This window comes from Ursus americanus, chromosome 1 (genome assembly GCF_024610735.1).
Source record: "Ursus americanus isolate L20-20 chromosome 1, mUrsAme1.1.p, whole genome shotgun sequence".
NCBI lineage: Eukaryota > Metazoa > Chordata > Mammalia > Carnivora > Ursidae > Ursus > Ursus americanus.
The window spans coordinates 64133045-64153185 of NC_142127.1; the positions used below are offsets into that span (position 1 = coordinate 64133045).

The 20141-nt window shown below is 36.9% G+C and overlaps 1 protein-coding gene across 2 annotated transcripts in view; it reads right to left on the reverse strand.

Annotated features, from left to right (window-relative positions):
- The window catches only part of COL5A2 (collagen type V alpha 2 chain), a 136942-nt gene that overhangs the window by 24151 nt on the left and 92650 nt on the right, over window positions 1–20141 (reverse strand). For both annotated transcript variants that reach the window (XM_045806308.2, XM_045806307.2), the window contains exons 16-33: window positions 19710–19763; window positions 16398–16442; window positions 14990–15043; window positions 12746–12844; window positions 12361–12405; window positions 12145–12243; window positions 10881–10934; window positions 10544–10651; window positions 9381–9434; window positions 8689–8787; window positions 7504–7557; window positions 6557–6655; window positions 6130–6183; window positions 5934–5987; window positions 4452–4505; window positions 3526–3579; window positions 924–968; window positions 497–595 (exon numbers count right to left, since the gene is read on the reverse strand). In XM_045806308.2, coding sequence (XP_045662264.1) covers window positions 497–595; window positions 924–968; window positions 3526–3579; window positions 4452–4505; window positions 5934–5987; window positions 6130–6183; window positions 6557–6655; window positions 7504–7557; window positions 8689–8787; window positions 9381–9434; window positions 10544–10651; window positions 10881–10934; window positions 12145–12243; window positions 12361–12405; window positions 12746–12844; window positions 14990–15043; window positions 16398–16442; window positions 19710–19763 — 1224 coding nt within the window. The remainder of the gene's footprint in view (window positions 1–496; window positions 596–923; window positions 969–3525; window positions 3580–4451; window positions 4506–5933; window positions 5988–6129; window positions 6184–6556; window positions 6656–7503; window positions 7558–8688; window positions 8788–9380; window positions 9435–10543; window positions 10652–10880; window positions 10935–12144; window positions 12244–12360; window positions 12406–12745; window positions 12845–14989; window positions 15044–16397; window positions 16443–19709; window positions 19764–20141) is intronic.

Consider the following 20141-nt stretch of genomic DNA (forward strand, 5'->3'; position numbering starts at 1 on the left):
CAATCTTAAATGGCACCCAAAGGAAATGGTACTGATTTTTGCCTTATGATGTATTTTACTTTCAGATGTCAACAATGACATATTTTTTATGGTTAGTAAGCAGAACTGTGGAATCTGAGACAAAAAAAAATGGAGCATATATTTAGGAATATCTCTTAATAAATCATATGTTTTTCTATTTATTGCCTCTGCTCATTAATGGAAGTCACTAGTAAAAGTTACATCAATAAATATTAGGAATGGGTTTCTATATGAGAATGTACCACTATGTGCACTAAACCATAAATCCTATCACAGAAGAGACTTCTTTTCAGCTGACTCTTCAGTGTCAAGGAAAAAGCCTAGTAGATGCTTATTGAATATTTGTTGAAGAAGAAAATCATATGATCGAATTATCTTGCAACAACAAGATAAATACACTTTAGTTCCGTCATGTGTATATTGAGTTCTTAACTTTTGGAATATTCTGAAGCGCCAAGCTCACCACCTTACTTACTTTTGGACCATCAGGGCCATGGCCCCCAGCCATTCCCTTCTCACCGGGGAGTCCGGTTATTCCTGGTTCTCCTCTCTCCCCTGGATTTCCGCGTTCTCCCTAGTGCAAAATTGGGATGTCAAACAATCTTAGTGACTGTTCTGAAAGTGGGTTAAAAATGTTTCTGGAAATCTGCAAATCTGCTTCTACTGGAGAAAAATTGAGAAATGAGTAACTAATGAGGCTCAATTTTCTAATTTAGTGATATGAAATGAACTTGAAGTAAGAATATGCTAGTTTTGCAGCACAGGATTTTCTCATAAGATTGATTTTCACCAAGGAAAATAATTTTAATTCTTAATATAAAGCCCAGTTTATGATAAAAAATTGTTTTTTTCAACTGAAGGCAATAAGGAACAAAGTTAATGATGAAGGAGAAAATACTCACTCTAGGTCCTAATGGGCCAACTGCTCCGGGATCTCCAGGAACTCCCTATAAGATATAATTTTAAAAACTGTAAGAAAAGCTTTGAGCTAAATTTTAGGTATTTATTAGAAATCTTTCTCTACCACGGCCTAATTTCTTTTAGTGTACTATTAGAAGTTTAAATAAGCCCATAATATTGAAGCAAGAAAAATATGTATGCTTTTATAAATGAGGGGCTATCCCATACATTGGATGGAAATTATTTTTCCAGAAAAATAAATGTTTATTAAAGCTGAATGCTTAATTTTGGGCAATGAAAACATGCAAAATATTATCTTACAAATAGAGTGCATTGTTTTTTTTAGAGACAACAAAATACATAGTAATTTTATTTCTTAATTTTTTCTTCTTTCTTAAAAATGTCTTTATTTCCTAATTCTTATTTCTTTATCTCTTAAATATAGTAAATTTATTTCTTAATTACTTCTTAATAAACTGAAATAAAAAGCAATAAAGAGCTGAACTCTTAAACAGAACCAATTCAATTCAATTTAGTAAATATTTCTTGACCATATACTATGGACAATGTAGTCTACTGGGAACTGTGGGTTCAAACTAGTGCAGTCATGACTATATTACAAATTTCAGTTTGTTCTTACCTAAAAGAAAGTTTGTCAAAAAGTTTAAAATCTCTCTCTTTGATTAAAAACAATAACTAATGACAAAGCAAGCTATTGTGTAGAAAGTCATGGTCATCAAACACTGGGATGAAAACTAAAATTTATGTTGGGTCGGTCCTGAATGTGAAATTTTAAGAATAATTTAATCAAATTATTTATCTTTCATTTTCCTTTTTACATATGCTAATGGGTCATTTGTGGTTTAAAAGAAAACCTAAGTATAAACAAATCTGAGCGTTCTTTCAATACTATTTTATCTCATAAGGAAATATGGTGGTAGCTTAATCAGCATTATGTGGTGTTTTGTAGTGATATGTAAGTAATGGTGCCTCATGCGATTACTAACTATGACATGGCTTACAATTCTGTGGCAGGTAGTGCACTATTCATAGTGTCTTGATTTACACTGTAACATCCTGCAATATTCTGAACAGAGTATATTTTTGACAAAGTAGCATATGTCTGATATTTTGGATGATAACAGATAACTATGGTCACTAAGACCAGTACTGTCTATGTTTACAAAATCACAAACGTTAATCTCAATAGACTCAATATGTTTGTTTCCATTGTAATCCCCCATCATGAGAAATTTTCACTAGTGTGATAGAAGAGTTCCCTCAGCCACATGGATCTCTGTCTCCACTTTAGAGGCATCAGAATCTATCCTCCATCCCCAACCCAGGACGATGGCCAGGGAAGTGAAACATGAAGAAGCCTGTGCTGTCCTCGGACAGTAACTTTACGTCCTCCAAAACGGAGGGCTAGCATTTCCTCTGCGTGTAGCACCGGCACACAAGCTGGTGGCAGTCACACCAGCACATCGCTGCTGCTAGTGACTGAGTGATCCACCTTCTGTGTCAGTTCCTCAAATAAGCCTTGCCTTTTACTAAAAAAATGAAACAAAACAAACACTGTATCAAGTGGGTCTCCAGCTTTATCTCCTGCAATGTATTGTCCTCCACGTGGTGTGATCTTCCTAAAACCCAAGTCTAATTGTACTACTCCCTACTTAAAAGCCCTTCATCATCTTCCATTAGAAGAATCAGAACAAATTACCTTCAAATTCAGACTTTCCGTAATCTGGCTCCTGATTCACCACCCAGCCTCATCCACGTCAACTTAAACTCTGATTCCTGACTTACCAACTTTTCCAGCGCCTTCATTTGATCAGCAAAACCTTTGCACCTGCTGTTCCCATTTCCTAGAGTATTTTATTACCTTCCCTCCTCCTCCTGTACTCATAAAAGATATTATTCTGTCTGGGAAACTCTTCCTAAATCCCCAAGTCTGATTTGGGTGCATCTTCTATGTTTCCACACACACACACACACACACACACACACACACACACACACAGTGCCTCCCCAGCAACTCTCTATCTCCTGCTGTGATGTAAGATAAAGGCTAGGCTCATGTTCATCTTGTTCAATTGGTTAGGGCCAGGGCTTAATACAACTAAGCACAGAGTGCTCAGCAAATATGGTTGAATGGTCAAATTGTTGAATGGTCAAATTGTTGAATGGTCAAATGAATGAACGAATCACTCACAGAAAAATAAATTTACTGATGTCCTGGTAAAATAATAGAAATAAAATAGTATCTGTTTATAACCATGTATAAAGCCTCCAGTAAATCTCTGTAGTTATGAGAAGATATATATCTAGTCATTAAATACACGGTCTTGGGAAGCAGACTACCGGGATTCAAATTATACCAGCTGTGTGACTTTAGGAAAGTCACCTAACATCTCTGTGCCTCATTTTCCTCATCTGAAAAACAGGAATCATACTAGTACCTAGATATATAGGGTTGTTTTGAGAATTAAAAGAGATAACATTTATAAAGCAAACCAGAACAGAACTTCACGTGTAATAAGTGATATTATGGGCCAATAATTTTTTTATTGCTATTATCATTATTATTATTTTAAATAAACTTACCTGATCACCTGGCTTTCCACCTTCCCCAGGAGGCCCTGGAGGACCAGGAAGCCCCTAAAGCAAAAGGAAGAGAATAAAATGGTGAATTGGTGAAAGTTTAATAGGCCACTAGTGTTAACAGTTTACCTTTTATAATTCATGGAGTATCCATGACTATACTTTCAAGCAAAAGATATTGTTTAAAGACAAGCAAAACAGAATAAGAAAACTATATCTTCTACCATATGCAGCAACTGGTCAGTTTATAGGTTTAGATTTTCATTTGGACACCACTTAGAAAAAAGAAAAGAAAAGAAAAAAAAAGAAAAGGAAAGAAAAGAAAAAAAAGGAAGGAAGGAAAGAAGGAAGGAAGGAAGGAAGGAAGGAAGGAAGGAAAAGAAAGAAAGAAAAAGAAAGAAAAAGAGAAAGAAAAAAGGAAAGAAAAAAAGAAAAAAAAAGAATCTAACAGGAGATTCTTAACATTTGTCAAGTTTTTATGTGTCTGAAAGAAATATTTTAGGTTGCTAGTACAGTACTGAAAGTCACTCCTGTAAGTTTTTTTTTTTTTACCAAATTATGATTATCCATTATTAAATAATTTCCCATACAATATATTTAGATAAATCATGAAAATTTGTTCTACAAAATTTTAAGACATTGTGCCCATAAAACTAAATAAACTTTAAAATAGTTCAATAAAACTTACCGAAAACATTTTATAATTTTTAATTTGTTAATAATTTTGCATTTTGATCAGTTTTTCAGGGGAGTCTATTCTTTTTCTTTGAACAAAAATGTTGGGTTTTATCCATTTTATCTATTTACTAAAAGAGGGATGACTTTTTTGAAAATTGTGGAATTACACATCATTTGAACCTATCTTTTCATATTTAAAAAAAGACGTTTAATTAATGGTAGAAGAAATGGAAAAGTGAATTTGTGCATACCTGAAAGCCAGTGGGGCCTGGAGGTCCCTGTTCTCCTCTCTCCCCAGCTAGACCCTAATTCATGAAGGAAAGAAAATCATGAATAGAGCCCGATCTTTAAACCTGCTTCCTGTTTATGTGACCTTCTAGAAGTATTGATATTTGCCTTTTTCCTAATCACATGTTTTCACTTTAGCCAGATAATGAACTAGCATTATAATGAAGGAGTTTAGCGATATTGTTGGAAGTCCCTCCTGGTGAGAAAATATCTTCTAATGCCAGCAAAGATACTGATGACATATGTTTACGTCTAGAGCCAACCATAAAATTACGGGGAAATTGGATAAGGGGAACATGGAAAAATCCATTACTTTCACATATCTAATCTTAACAGGTAATACAAACATCCCCTGCTTTTCCAAAGTTTGTGTTGCATCACTTCACTTTTATGAAAGATCTATATTAGCTTTTTGCTAACTGAAAGAAATCTGAAGAGAATTTTTGCTTTTACGAGAAAAGGCAAAAAGCAAAAAAAGCATTCAGCATTTGTTTTGCAGTGAGCTGTCATAGAGGCAGCACACCCCTAGCAGCAAGAGTGTCCCCCACTAGCTCCTTCGTGGGGAACCACACTCAGCATCTCATCATCAAGCCACTATAGGGCTGAACTGTGACTGTGAGCATCTGTTAGAGTAAGATATGTCCTATGGTATCAGAAAAGCCTAGGAAAGGTTCTTTTTGGAGTCTGGGAATTTTAAGAAAATTTTCTGTATAAATTAATGATAATTGTTTCTTTGCTTTATACCATTTCAGCTTATAAAAGTTTTCATAGGAACACTCTACTTTCAGATAATGGGGGAAACCTATTTCTATTCTAATTTATTTCTCAGTGTCATAAAAAAATATTAATCAAGCTTTCAACACTAGAATAACTGAAGAAAGCAACGCTAACATTTTAGAAAGATATTTAAATTGCCCCATTGCAAACAAATAAATATGCCAAAATATTTCTGATAAATACTTAATTTTTGAATCCTAGGATGCAAAAGTACCTCAAAGGTATCTCAAAGGATAAAAAATTTTCATTTTTTAGTCCTCCAAAAAGTAAGTCAGCTTAAATAAATTTCTAGACATCATTAGAAGAATATAGGTATAATTCACTATTTATATATTACCAATAAAATACAGTACAAAATATTTGTCAAAAATTTGTCAAAACATTTGTCAGACTGATTTTTCTCAATTGACATATTTTTCAACACACAAAGATGATGAGGTAGCTTTTACCATCAACATTTTAAAGAAGTTTAAAATGAAAAGTCCAATCACTGCATTTAAAAAGGCAGAAGGTGCCAGCACAGGAATCAAAAGAAAAGATTATAACTGAAATTCTTCAATCCTGTACTTTCTTAGTTACTTCCCCTGAAACTTACTCATAAGTAAAGTCTTAAACAAACATCAGTGAAATATGCAATGTGAATACAGTCTAGCTGAAAGACCACATACCGGGGGGCCCACAGGACCAGAAGGACCAACTTCACCATCTTTTCCAGGAGCTCCCTAAAATCACACAGAGATACTATGTGAAGTGAGGCCACAAGACATTTGGATAATTTCATAGATAAATATGAAATATATACATATATTTATATTTAATTATTTATTTATTGTTCCCCCCTTTGGCAGAAAGAAGTTTAGTTACCCTCTGCCCAGGAACACCAGCATTTCCTGCCTCTCCAGGTTTTCCAGGGTCACCCTAAAGAAAAATTAGGAATAATGTTAAAATTCAATCAATTTGCTCAAAACATGCCTGCTTCAAGTGAGAATTATTATTATTTAATTTTTTTTATTATATTATATTAGTCAACATACAGTACATCCCTAGTTTTTTATGTAAACTTCCATGATTCATTAGTTGCGTATAACACCCAATGCCCATGCAATATGTGCCCTCCTTACTACCCATCACCAGCCTATCCCAATCCCCCACCCCCGTCGCCTCTGAAGCCCTCAGTTTGTTTCCCAGAGAAGGGGGAATGAACCATGAGAGACTATGGACTCTGGGAAACAATCTAGGAATCAAGTGAGGATTATGATGAGATAGCAAACCTATTATACACTGTACTCACACTGCTACCTTTGGGGCCTGGAAGACCCATACTCCCAGGCTGCCCTCTGATTCCTATGGAGCCTGGAGGACCCGGCCGGCCGTCCTCCCCTGGAGCACCCTACAAAATTGACAGAAGCAAAGTAAGTTTTATGTAAATTCTCTCTAAATACTGTATTGCCCAAATCATCATTTGTCTTTCCTTACTTGTAAAAATTATGTAAGTTTTAAATTATCCTTCACCTTTTACTTAGTGAATCAGAATAGTTGAGTGTTTAAAATAAAGCTGCTGAAGTATTGTGAGTATTTAGAACAGAGATTTCACTCTTTTTCTATACACAAACCTCATCTTCACAACTCCTTACACTCTCATATTCATAGGGAAAAATTTTCTTTCTTTTTTAATTTACTCAACTTGCAATAATGAAAATTTGGTACTTCTATTTCACATTTTTGTCCTAAAGGAAGGGCCCAGAATATATGAGCTCTCAAAAGTCATATCTACCTATCTCCTAAACCTATACAATTGGGAGGATATCAAGAAATGAGAATGTGTCTACTAGACAAATTTGACCAATACTGGAAGAATACATAATTTCAACTTCTTCCACTGATGTCAGAGAAGCAATTTCAATCTCAAACACTTGTATCAATTAAATTTGATCCATTTTTGGTGAATTTTAAGATATGAAGATCCTATGAATTTGCTTCAGCACTTTAAACGTATATATATCATCAGCATCCACCTGATTAGAAACATTAACCTCAAATAAACGTCTTCTCATTTAAGTTGTAGGTCTATTGAGAAATATTAACAGTTGCGGACTTTTGTTTATTTATTTTAAGTAGGCTCCACATGGAGCTTGAACTCATGACCCTGAAATCAAAACCTGAGCTGAGATCAAGAGTTGGATGCTTAAACAACTGAGCCACCCAGGCGCCCTAAGGCAAGTTGTGTAAATTACTTACCAAAGGCCCAAGTTTTCCTTCAGGACCTTGAACACCAGGATTTCCTGTCAGACCCTGAAAATTAAAAGCCATTGTTATTTTGTTGCTGACTTGCAACTGAAGTAAAGATTCTAGAGACTAAAAATAGCACTGTGTTAAAAGGATCCAGTTCCGCTTCACAATGCCGACTCTCGATGGCCTTAGGCTCCTGTAGACAAACTCACAGGCCAATCATGGACCTCGGCCAGCCTGGCTTGGGAAGGATGCAGGGCAGAAAACACAGCGCGCCAACGGGCAGCACCACATGGGACTCTTCGCTGAGGGGAGCCCTCCCAGCACAGCCTCCCGCAGTGGAGAGGTCACGTGCGAGGAAATGAGTCTACATGGTGGCACAGGAGCCGCTCCGGCTTAGAAACCTCATGTAACCAGTATTTGTAACAGCACCTTGAATGTAGCATATTGATCCAGGCAAGGTGAATGTTACTAGTTACTCCAAACTCAGGACACCCAAAGCTAGGCCTCCCACCGGGTTTTTATAATTCGTAGTCCTCCAGTCCAAATGTGGTCTTACACTCAGGGGTCTTTTTTACTCTAAGCGATGCTGACTGCTCATTTAGCTAGCATTCTAACATTATCAGGTATCTAGGAAAGAATTTCTAAGAAAATGTCAGTTTCCCTGCGTAGAAGGAGGAGGGGCTATAATAGACTTTGACTCGTATACTTAACACTGGGTTCAAGATTATGTGGAGTCAAATGTATATTTCCATCCAACAACTTTTTGTATAATTCCTTTCTCTTTCAGGAACATTGTTGACAACTGAATATAAGAGGAATTCCACAGTCCAAATGAATTTACAAGTGACATTTGGTCAAAAGGAAATTTATCAGGAATTCTCTCTGCCAAAAGCCAAGTAAGTTACTTGTTAGCAAGTAAAGAAAAAATAAATATTGAAAAACGCATTTTCTTTCATGTCAAATGCAAAGCTATTAATGCATACTCCTTTGAGAATGGGAGACTAGAAATGACAGTATTTTCTATACATGATAAAAATAAAACCAGTATTTTGAAAATACTGAATCAGGTCAAAATTGTAAAAACAAAGAAATGCTCCCACTTGTCAAGACTAGTTCAATTAAAAAATCCTTTTCCCTAGGTTCTCAGGAGCAGTTCTCTTGGGTTGATGTAGCAAACAGCTTTGTTCTTACCCGAGCACCTGGCAGCCCAGGTTCACCTGGCCGTCCTGGGTCCCCCTGACCTCCTTTAGGTCCCGAAGAACCCACAGGACCCCTCTCTCCTTGAGCCCCCTGTTTCAATGCAAAGCAGAATGTGTCAGAAAAAAAAAGAAAAAAAGAAACAGTGCAGGAAAATAAAAGCAAAGAAATGCAAAATTTATGTTTTACAAATCAAAGCACTAGTACACCATACAAACACCTTGTCAGGTAGTTACAAAGTTTTAAAAAGTGTCACTACATATTCTGTTCTCATTTGCCTTTTTTTAAAGAAGAGTGGTTTTTCATCATTAGTTAATGAAAATTATGTTTAGATTATCACTCCGATAATCTAGATTTGGGAAAAAAACACCAAAATTTTAGAGTCTAAATTTCTAGAGGAAAGTCTATATATTAGCTAAAGGAAAGGTGTATTATCTTTTCTTCTCAGCACCGTCCCTAGAAAGTCTGAAAACAAACTCCTTCATACTTCCAACCATCATCCTTCTCCTCTAGCCCTCTATAACAAAGAAACTGCGCAAGAGGGATTTGACGTTAGGCTCGACATCTGTGTCTGACTCGTTTCTGGATCTGTACCCATGTGGACCGAAGCTAGATCGCTATTCTGGACAATGGCATTTTTTGGAGCACCAGCCACGCAAATGTAGACATTGATGGGATAACCTCACCTTTGGTCCAGGTAAACCATCAGAACCCGGAAAACCACGATTGCCAGGAGCACCCTACAAATGACCAAAACGTGATTCTTAATTGTTGTTGATGTTCTTGAAATGCATAATGAGTGGGTAATTTTTATTTTTAGTATTATAAAGTTTTAGGAGCCGTGATCAAGCCAACATGGCAATAGATAAGTATAAGGGGGAAAAAACACCTAAGTACGTGGAAGGAATTTTAAACTTTGGAGAATATAGAAGTACTGAGCCAAAAATTATTCAAATTAAGAACTATACTGACAATTCACTGTAAAATTAAACATAGAGAAAAACAGATATTTAGATATGAGCAGCAAAGGACCAGCACCATCTACCAGGATCAAAATGTCAATGATAACATGCATTTGCAGTTGTCTTCCATGTGATGAACACTGCATTCTCTGAAAGTCTCTACAAATGTAAGGTGATAATGTTGTTGTCCCTTTCAGACCTATTTCATTATACCCCAGCCACAGCAACCTCTTCTAATCTCTAAAATCACCAACCCTCCTGGCCACCTGGGCTTTGAATTTCCTGTTTCCTCTGCTGACAACATTCTTTCTCCCAAATTTTCTTGTTGACTCATCCTCATCTTCTGATGTCAGCTAAAATGCCATCTTCCCAAAGAATCCTGTTTCCTAACCACCTAATCTAATGTCACACTACTGTCATATACTCAACGTTATTCTCTACTGCATCACCTGTTATTTCCTAAGTGTGCACAGCACTTATTAAAATGTATAATTATATTTTTGTTTGCCTGTTGACTTGTTTATTATTTACCTCCCCACTAGAACAAGCTATTGTTTACTAGCCCCCACATGAAGGCTGGGAGCACAGCCTTCTTTTTCACTGAGTACCAATATATCAACTATATATCAATATATCAACTATATATCAGTATATCAATGTATCGAACAGGCGGAGCATAGTTATTCAATCAGTAATAGTTGAATGAATGAATGAATGAACGAGCAATAATTAAACAGTTGGCTCCCTGAATTCACAGATAATGATACTGAACCATGCAATGCGCTTGCAAGCACTTCTTTTAACTGCTCTAGCTTTCCTTACTATCCCAAAACGTACCCGTGTAATTCCCACAACTCTAAGAATTCATTTTATTCTTCAAATTTTACCCTTTCTCCCATTGGGCCTGGAGGACCAACTGTTCCTGGATCACCTCGGGGACCTCTTTTGCCTTCTTCACCAGCTGGGCCTATTGGACCCTGAATGCCATGTGGCCCCTATTAAAAACAGAAGGACAGTTACCAGAAGGAGTCATAGTACAAGGGAGTTATAGTCAAAAGCTCATTTAATGAAATCAGTTACAAATTTGAAGCTATATTAAACTGTTTCATCCAAAGGTTTATTTCTCATTGTTATTATTTGAAACCCTTGAGCATTTTGACCTGTGCACCCCTGGACAATATTCATGCTTTTCTTATCATTTAAACAAAACAAATGAAGCCTTACTGGTTCCCCTTTTGGACCAGCTTCTCCTTTGAAACCTGGAACTCCTGGATCACCCTAAAATGAAAGTATGAATAGTTATAAGAACCAGGATATTGAGCCAGTCCAACCTGCTTTAATTAATTATAGTAAATGAGCCTTGAAAACTTTCTGCAGCTGAGTCTGTATTATCATTTTTTTTTTAAATTTGCAAGTCTTGTAGAATGTATGTGAAATTTTATAAAATCTAGTATAATTAGGTAGCAGTTTGTCTATTTTACAGTGGTCTTCAAGAGACTTATTTTTAAAATCTTGTTTGTTTTATCATGCATACCAGAAAAATTAGAATTATTCAGTTATTCCAATTTGCTAATTAAAATTAGAATTAACAATGACAACTTCTACAGATAAATCTATTTCAGGTTTATTTTAGAAAATAGACTTATTTACGCAGAATCAAAATAATTTTATATTTATGTTCTCCTTATTGACAGTTTGACAACTTCAAATAGGGCATTTCATCTTTGCAGCATTCTGAGGTTTCATGTATATGTATCTTTAAATACCAGTTAAACTTGTTGGAAACAGACTGCTAAATTGAGAACATGATAAAATTGAATGTAAAATATCAGCAACACTCATGTTTTAATAAATCTGTCACCAGCATTCAAAAGGATTTATTAGCATAACTAAGTTAGTTGGAACAGAATTCAAAGTATTTATTTTAGGTAAGACTAAGAAAGTTTTAATTTTTACATATCAAGCTAAAAATATATAAGCCCAAATTCTCGATGTGTTTATTTCTTATGGGCTTATCATAACATTTTTTCTAATAAATAATTCCACAAAATATGAAAATTTCCTCAATATGAACAATATGGTGGGATCACACTTCAAGATAACTCAAGAAATGGCTGTTAAACCTATTTTTTACCAAACTGTCATTATAACCTCCACATTTCTTCACATTGGCTTGCAAAAATATTCCATAATGGTTATTATTCAACTACTCAGAAAGTTCTATGAGGTAGACCATAAAGTCACGACTTTATTATTTTAAATAGAAAACCCACTAAAATCCAACACAATGCAATGTTCCCCTTTGAATTTAAATCCCTAAACTGTACATTAACATTTGGCTTCCACTTTACAAAGATTCCTATCTTCAGCTGGCTTATTCAGATAAGTCACATTATCTGTGTTTCATTGCATCTCAGTGAATACTATTTTTCTTGGTGATCTTAGTTGGATTATACTAACAGATGATAGTTATTTTAAAGGACATTACCGGTTGGCCTCGAATTCCTGGAGGTCCTGTGCTACCCTGAGGTCCTGGAGATCCAGGGGGCCCTGCTAAGCCAGGAGGACCAGAGGTCCCAGGAGAGCCCTAGCAGAGTGAAAGAGTGACATGATAAGCAGAGACCTGTGTAGAAGTCTATGGTCAACATCCAAAGGATTATGTCCATTTGAGCTTCACGTGGCATAAAAGCAGTTAGTTACTTACCGTTGGGCCTTTGGCACCAGGTGTCCCATCAGTTCCTACTGCACCCTAAAAGATACATGAAAAGTTTATAAGACATTAAGCCATATCTAGGGTGGTCTTTGGATGTCCACCCATATTCCAAAAGAAGGCAGAAAAGTATTATAAAAAATCAACCACCATTACATTATAAAATTCACTTTTATAACTAATTCCCTTTTCCATAAAATAGATAAAATTTTGCAGAGTTGACAAGAGAAATGTGTGGTTTTTTTTTTTTAAATCAGTTGCAAACACTCATTCAGAATTCAAAGAAGATATATTAAAATAGATTGCCTTCGTTCTGATGTTACAAAAGGTGTCAAGCTTTCTGTTAAGAATATCATTCTCAAATGTACTAGGAACTTACAGGAAGACCTTGAGAGCCAACTGGACCTGGTGGCCCAGTTTCACCTCTTTGTCCTTGGGGACCTTCGGGGCCTCTTGCTCCAGTGGGACCTGCTTCTCCCTAATGGGGTACAAAAGAAATGTTAATTTAAGAAAAATATAAATGTGGTATGGTTCAAAGTTCATTGCTTATTTGGAGCTTTACATTTCATACTCAAGTATTTAAAGGGGTCACGAGCACAAACTGGTTTACAAGGGATGTGTGCCTAACCTAGCTTAAGGAGCGGGCTCACTTTCCTACCCCCTTGAGAGTGATGATGTCCATAGCATTAACAGCCAAGTGGTCAAGGTAACCTGATAGCTACTCTTATTTCAACCCAAGAGAGCGCTCCAGATAGTGAATAAAAGTACAGATGCCTAGTTAAGTTTTAATTCAGATAAATAACAAATAATTTAAGTATAAGTTTGTCCCAGGCAATATTTAGGCTACATCTATACTAAAAATTTTTATTTATCCAAAATTTAAACCTAAGTGGGTTTTTGTATTTTATACAACATATTAGGTCCCTACACAGATCTAATCCTAGAGGGACCAAGACCTGGAATTTTAGAACTAAAATTCTAAGCCTTAGAGTGTTCATTAGTGCCAATAAAACATGGAAAATTCCCATTGAATCCTTGAAATGCAAAGAACTGGATGTGGAAGTTTATTCTTCATCTGGAAAAACAGAGACCATGGAAGGATTTAACAGGTATAGCAGAGTCCTGGCCAAAAACAAAGATCTGGGAATTTTATGTTTGGGGGGGGTGGGGATAGGGCAGGCAAACAATTTCTGAGAAAAATAGTTTCGCCAAGTCTTTGACTTTTTAAGCAGTTTTCAGTAGCCAACAGTCAGTGCTAGAAAATCCCAGGAGGAGAAGAAGGTATGCAGAGTGAACTGTTACACAAACTGCAATTCGAATGAGGTCTTAGCTAGATGCCACAGGAGTAGAAACCACTTTCTGCTAAGTCTTAGTTCTGGGCATTGCGAGTATTCTATCCTTAATTCTCTGGCCAGAGCTCAGTTTGAGAGTAGAGGGTCTCACATGAAGGGGGAAGGGATTTTCCATATTTTAATCAGGGAACACAGGGAGAAAGGGCCTTCATGGCCAGAGTCAGTAGCAGCAGGATTAGGACTTTGGGGAGCAGATCAGAAACAGAGGGGAACTCAAGTGCACAGTGAGTGCTCAGTGAATGAAGGACTGGTAGTGAAATGACTTAAGGCGTTATTTTAAAGCAGCCACATCTCTGCAGCACAGAGTTTAAAGACAGTGTTAGAGACAGCCTGAAGAATAATTTGACTTGATGACGCTCACATTTCAGAGTATTTGAAATGTCAGCTATGGACTTTGTTGTTGTTGTTTGTTTCAAATAACAGTTCAAAGCCCACTTGAGTAGCACTCACAGGAAGCCTAGATCTAGATTGACAGCATCGTTTAACCTTCAGCGAAATTCCATGAGAAGACATGACTGAGAGAAGTGAGGTGAGTGCCATGGCCACAGTCATTTTTGTACAGCACCATCTTGTGAGTAGATCCCTTCTTTGAGATGAAGAAAATTATTGCCAAGGGGAAACTAGGTTTGAGGGGTCGTCGAATGTATTGTGTCGTTCAAAATTTGAGAGCAGTGTTCTGAATGTATTCACTAATATAGCTAATATAACCTTAACGACCTCCTACTATAATACTTGAATTTATCATCCAAAATACGGAAAGAACAAATTGTGACTCCCTACAAATGTAAATCATCCCAACAGAATACTTTAATCCATTCCTGTGTGGAAAGCCAAATAGCCTCCCTGCCTATTCCTTTAATGGGTTGTGTAAATGGTAGGGGCAGGGGGAGGAGTGAAAGCCAGCATTGTGTGAGAGAACAGCCTTTTGACAACCTCTGATTTATTTTAACCTCCTATTGTTTAGAACATTCTGCCATTTATTACCGCCAGCAGCTGTTACAATTGTCTAGGAGTTCTAACGCAACAGATTCTTTGATATTACAATTGTATGATTATCAGTAATCCTCTTTTAATTACATAGTGTTTAGTAATCTCATTTAAAAATTTTTTAAAGTTATTTTTTTCCCTACCACAATAGACACTGAGAATGCTCTAGGCTTTTTCCTTAGTTAAGCAACCTCCATACAATTAATGAAATGCCATTCTTCACTTTGGGATTCACATAGTCAAGTAATTCTTGTAATCAAGAGCTAAATATATTAACATTTTACCTTCATCCCAGGATTTCCTGGAAAACCGGATGATCCAGGTATTCCAAGAGGACCCTATTAAAAGAAATCAGAAAAGTGATCAGACATGTTTTTTAATCAATATCTAATTGAGTCATTTTTCATTCTTTGACAATATTCTGTATTTTGATGCATAAGAGTAATCCACTTGGTAGTTTCAAATCACAAAGATAATGTCATTTTATTATAAGTACCTTCCAATATTGATATGGAATAGTGCTAAAAGCCATGTCCAGGTGTATTAAGCATTTGTTGTTGTGTATTAGAGCATAAGTCAGTCACAAACATAAATTGTTTGAAACAATTGTTTCTTGAGAAATGTACTTTCTTTGTGTTAACGAAGTAATACAATCTTTAGAAAGTTATGTTTTGTTTTGTTTTGTTTTGTTTTTAAAGATTTTATTTATTTATTCGACAGAGATAGAGACAGCCAGCGAGAGAGGGAACACAAGCAGGGGGAGTGGAAGAGGAAGAAGCAGGCTCATAGCAGAGGAGCCTGATGTGGGGCTCGATCCCATAACGCCGGGATCACGCCCTGAGCTGAAGGCAGATGCTTAACCGCTGTGCCACCCAGGCGCCCCGAGAAATGTACTTTCTTTGTGTTAACGAAGTAATACAATCTTTAGAAAGTTATGTTTTGTACCAAAATCCAGGACTGCACTTTATAAAAATGATGCTTAAGAATTTGAGTGATTTTCTTCACGCTTGTCACTATTCTATATTTGGGAAGGCGTACATAGAGTTTAAATCACTGATTTAAAGCCTGGATTTAAAGGAAATGAGTGAGTATAAAAGAAATTCCATTCCAGGTTATCCTGATTCTTCTTTGAGGACTGTGTTGTAATTCCATCCGTTTTGCAGTAATAAAATCCCTTTTAAACTATACTTATTTCTTCTTCTTATCTTTTTCTTTTCTTTTTTATGAAGAACAAGGCAGGAAAGATCCTAAGGGCAAATAATTTCAAATCTGATTTACCCTCCTCATAGTTTCCTGAGCTTATCATGTTTTTTTCATCTATCCATCCTATAGACCATGCTATATTCTTGCTCATTTTATATACTCATCTTTCAAGACTTAGCTTGAAAGTCGCTCCTCTTTAAGTCTTCCTTGATATCTATCTGTATCTCCCTATAGGTATGGGTACAGGTAGGTTTCCATACTTGAACTTCAAATTACACTCTACAGCATAGCACTTAGCAACAGCATTACGCTACAATATTAATTGATATATCTCTCTTCCTTGATAGACAAGGCAGTTTCCAAAGATAAGTACTATGTGTTTACCACTTTTTTATTCCAAGTGTCTGGGACACAGTGAGTGCTCTGTAAATGTTAACAAATGTGCAAATGGAACAATAAATGAATGAATACGAAAGTAGTACAACTCACCATGGGCCCAGGTTTTCCAGGCATACCGTGTGTACCTCGTTGTCCCTAATTAGGAGCAAAAGAGACAAGATAAAATTACATTTGCTACAGTATTTGCTCATAATTCATTTGCTTTATAAAAATTCCCATGTTAAAAACTGAAGAACAAATATTATAGTTAACCGACAACAACCTCAACTGGGTCAACAGCAATAAAAATACATTTTTGTACGACGCTGATAAGGTCGTAATAAACACTTCCATCCTTACAACAATAACAAAGAAAAAGCAAGATTGAAAAAACGGAACTGATTAAACTGATCCTTTTTATCTGAATGTATGATTTTCAATCAAATGAGCTCAAAGACAATGAAATTGTGTACACTTCAGTCTTTCTAATAGATTAACTCAGAGGGGGAATGTGCTCCTTGGAAAAACAACAACAACAAAATAAAGTACACACACAGAGGAAATGAAGTAGTAGTGAGCGCTCTGGTGTCCATCTCGATCTTCCTTCAGCACTAAGTAATCATTCTACCACTGCTGAAAGTGCCGTAAGCTGATAGGGTATAGTTAAGACCCCCCCCATGAACTGCCCTCAGCTAAAGAGTTAGCACTCCCGAGGTTATGCCTCTTCCAAGGTCAGTGCAGTAGAACAAAGGATTGCCCCCCACCCCCATTCAAGACGAGTCTGACGAGCCATCCCAACCCCATAGTTCTCATGGAACTGAGGACTCATGGAGACTGGGGTCTTTGTTGTAATCGTAATCCAGCTTAAATTCTCCCTGTGTCACACCCTGCTTTTTATTCATTTCTTCACAAATGTAGCTTGAGAGCACTCCCCAATAAATTTCCTGCACACGTCTTTGCTTTGATGCTGTTTCCTAGGAAACTTGACCTGACACCCTAATACCATTGGTGCCAGGAGAAGTACAAGAAAGCAGACTCGAAAATGGAAATTTAAAGCTGGATTCCTCACTGACCAGCTCGTGATAGATGAAGTATGACTCACTCTTGACATCCTGTGGTGATGCAGCAATAAATATTGTCTCCAGTGGCAAACTGAGATAGGGCACAAGTGTAAGAGAAAGGGCTATGGGTACAATAGCTCAGGCACTTGCAAAGGATTCGACGAAGTAGCAATTATAAAATTAACGGAATTGCATAGATCTTGTTGAATGAATACATTGGAGAAAGACAACGAGAGGCTAATGGTGATTTATCGTCAATATGAGACTCCTTGGAAGAGCTGTAAAATATTGTCATCTTCCACAATCAGAGGGAAGAAAAAGCTGAAGATTGGGCCCAGGTCTTGATAAAGCTTCAAGAGCTCTTGAGAAGGTTGAATTCTAAAACATAGAAAGTCTGGTATGCCCTATGGTCAGGGCTCTTGATTAGGAGGAATGAAGTTTGGTACTGGGATAGCTTAAGAACTTTGAAATCTCAACTCTGAAGTCTGTGGGCCTGTAGAAATTCCCACCATTCCCACCATTAACAGGTTTTTCTTCCTTGCTTAAAGATAATGCGGAAGCCTCAACTTTACCAGACAACATATGCTGCCACCACCACCACCTGTTCCTGCTGCTCAGCCACCAGATCAATACTTAGCCTCAAGTCACAAACTAACTGAGCTGAGGAAAAGCTGCTTTTTTAAAAAATATTTTATTTATTTATTTGACAGAGAGAGACAGCCAGCGAGAGAGAGAACACAAGCAGGGGGAGTAGGAGAGGAAGAAGCTGGCTCTTAGCAGAGGAGCCTGATGTGGGGCTCAATCCCAGAATGCTGGGATCACGCCCTGAGCCAAAGGCAGACGCTCAACAACTGCGCCACCCAGGCGCCCTGGAAAAGCTGCTTCTGATAACAGAGGGAAGATACACACCAAAGGAGCTATGAGTCCTTACATCACAGAGAGGCAGAATCCAAAAGAGAATGTGTGGGAGTAGGTCCTGAGGGTACTACATAGTGAGGGAAAGGACATAAGGTGGAGAACTTTAATAGTACAGAAATACGCTCCCATGATACACATTTAACACTCTGATAAAGACTCTGAAAAATGGTGTTAATATGGGAGATGGTTCTTAGAAACTTAGAGGGATGGCCCACACTCAGGGAGGTAGAAATGCCAGAACTGCCCTGGCAGATAGTAGAATAGAGCACAGAGAAGTGAACATAAGAGATTGGATATACCGTATAAGGATGGATAAGCAACAGCTGACTATACTCTACAGTATTTTCTGCATTTCCAGAGGACACTTTATCTTCAACGGGATAAGCAAGGGCCTATTGAGAGGGTCTCACTTCTCCCCAATCAAGGCCCTGACTTTGGTACTATAGAGAAACTCGAAGGTGGTTGTCTTCTATAGCAAGGGGTAATAGTAGGGGATGTTGTAAACCTGGGATTCCTAATACTAATGGGGATGATAAGATCTCATAATGATAGAGGCTAGGTACAGTCCTTAATTGTCCAAATTAAAGCAGGTGCAATACAATGAACTGCAAGGTTGAAATATTAGCAAGTATAGCCTAACCTTTAGGGAGCTGTGAAGAGAATCAACTGAATATGCCCCCTACCTAGCTAGGTTCAAGGTACATAGGCAGACAGCAAGGGCATTTCTCAATCTATACATTTAAAATACAACAAAGACAGGGGTGCTTGGGTGGCTCAGTAGGTCAAGCATCTGCCCTTGGTTCAGGTCAGATCTCAGGATCCTGGGTTCGAGCCCCAAGTAGGGCTCCCTGCTCATCGGGGCGCTTGCTTCTCCCTCTCCCTCTGCCCCTCTCCTCTGCTTCTGCTCTTGCTCACACTCTCTCTATCATGAATAAACAAAAAAAGTGTAAAATAAATAATAAAATAAATCAAAGACAGATGATCAGGAAACTCAGCTCTTTAAACAGGGTACACTCATAGTACTTACCTTTTAGGATGGTGATGAATATGAAATAAAGCATGGACGAATGCTTGGCATATAATAACTGCTTAATAAAAAGTACCTATTATCATAATTTTATTACTATTCCAAATTTTATATTTTTTTCCATGAACTATATTCCATGCTGCTATAGGTTTTTATAATTTTCTTAACTTTGGTATTAATATAAGTAGGCAACAAATGTACTGTGGTTATATAAGACGTTAACATTAACAGAAGCTAGATGAAAGGTGCACAGGAATTCTCTATACTATCTTTGCAACTTTTCTGTAAACATAGATTTATTTCAAAGTAAAAAGCAAAGATAAAAAGTGAAAAATTAAAAAGTAGGCAACCAGTACTATATTCTCGTTTAAAAAACATATTCAGTTCATTTGAGAGAGTTGAAATACACATACTTACAGGAGCCCCCTGTGGCCCAAGCCTCCCTCTTTCTCCTGGCATTCCCCTTGGACCCTACAGACGAGAGAGAAAAAACACCTTTGAAGCATCTTCTTCGAATTCTAAGGTAGTTTGACTACATCACTCAATTCAATTGAGACTCAATATAATTGACCACCAAACAATAGTATTTCTAGGGGCAACTTTGTGTTTGAAAAAAACCTCCACTTGTGCGGATTCATAACCTACCGCCTCTTACCTAAATAGATTTCACTTAATGTAGCTATAATGGGCTAAATATACAATAATCCTGATTTGAACACTAACTATAGAAAAAGAATAAGAGCATTCAATGGTTAAGAAAAACCATGAAATGCAAAAAGCCTTTTCTATCCAATTCTATGCAATTCTCTGGATGTGCTTATCTGTCAGCTGGTAATCAAGATTACTTCA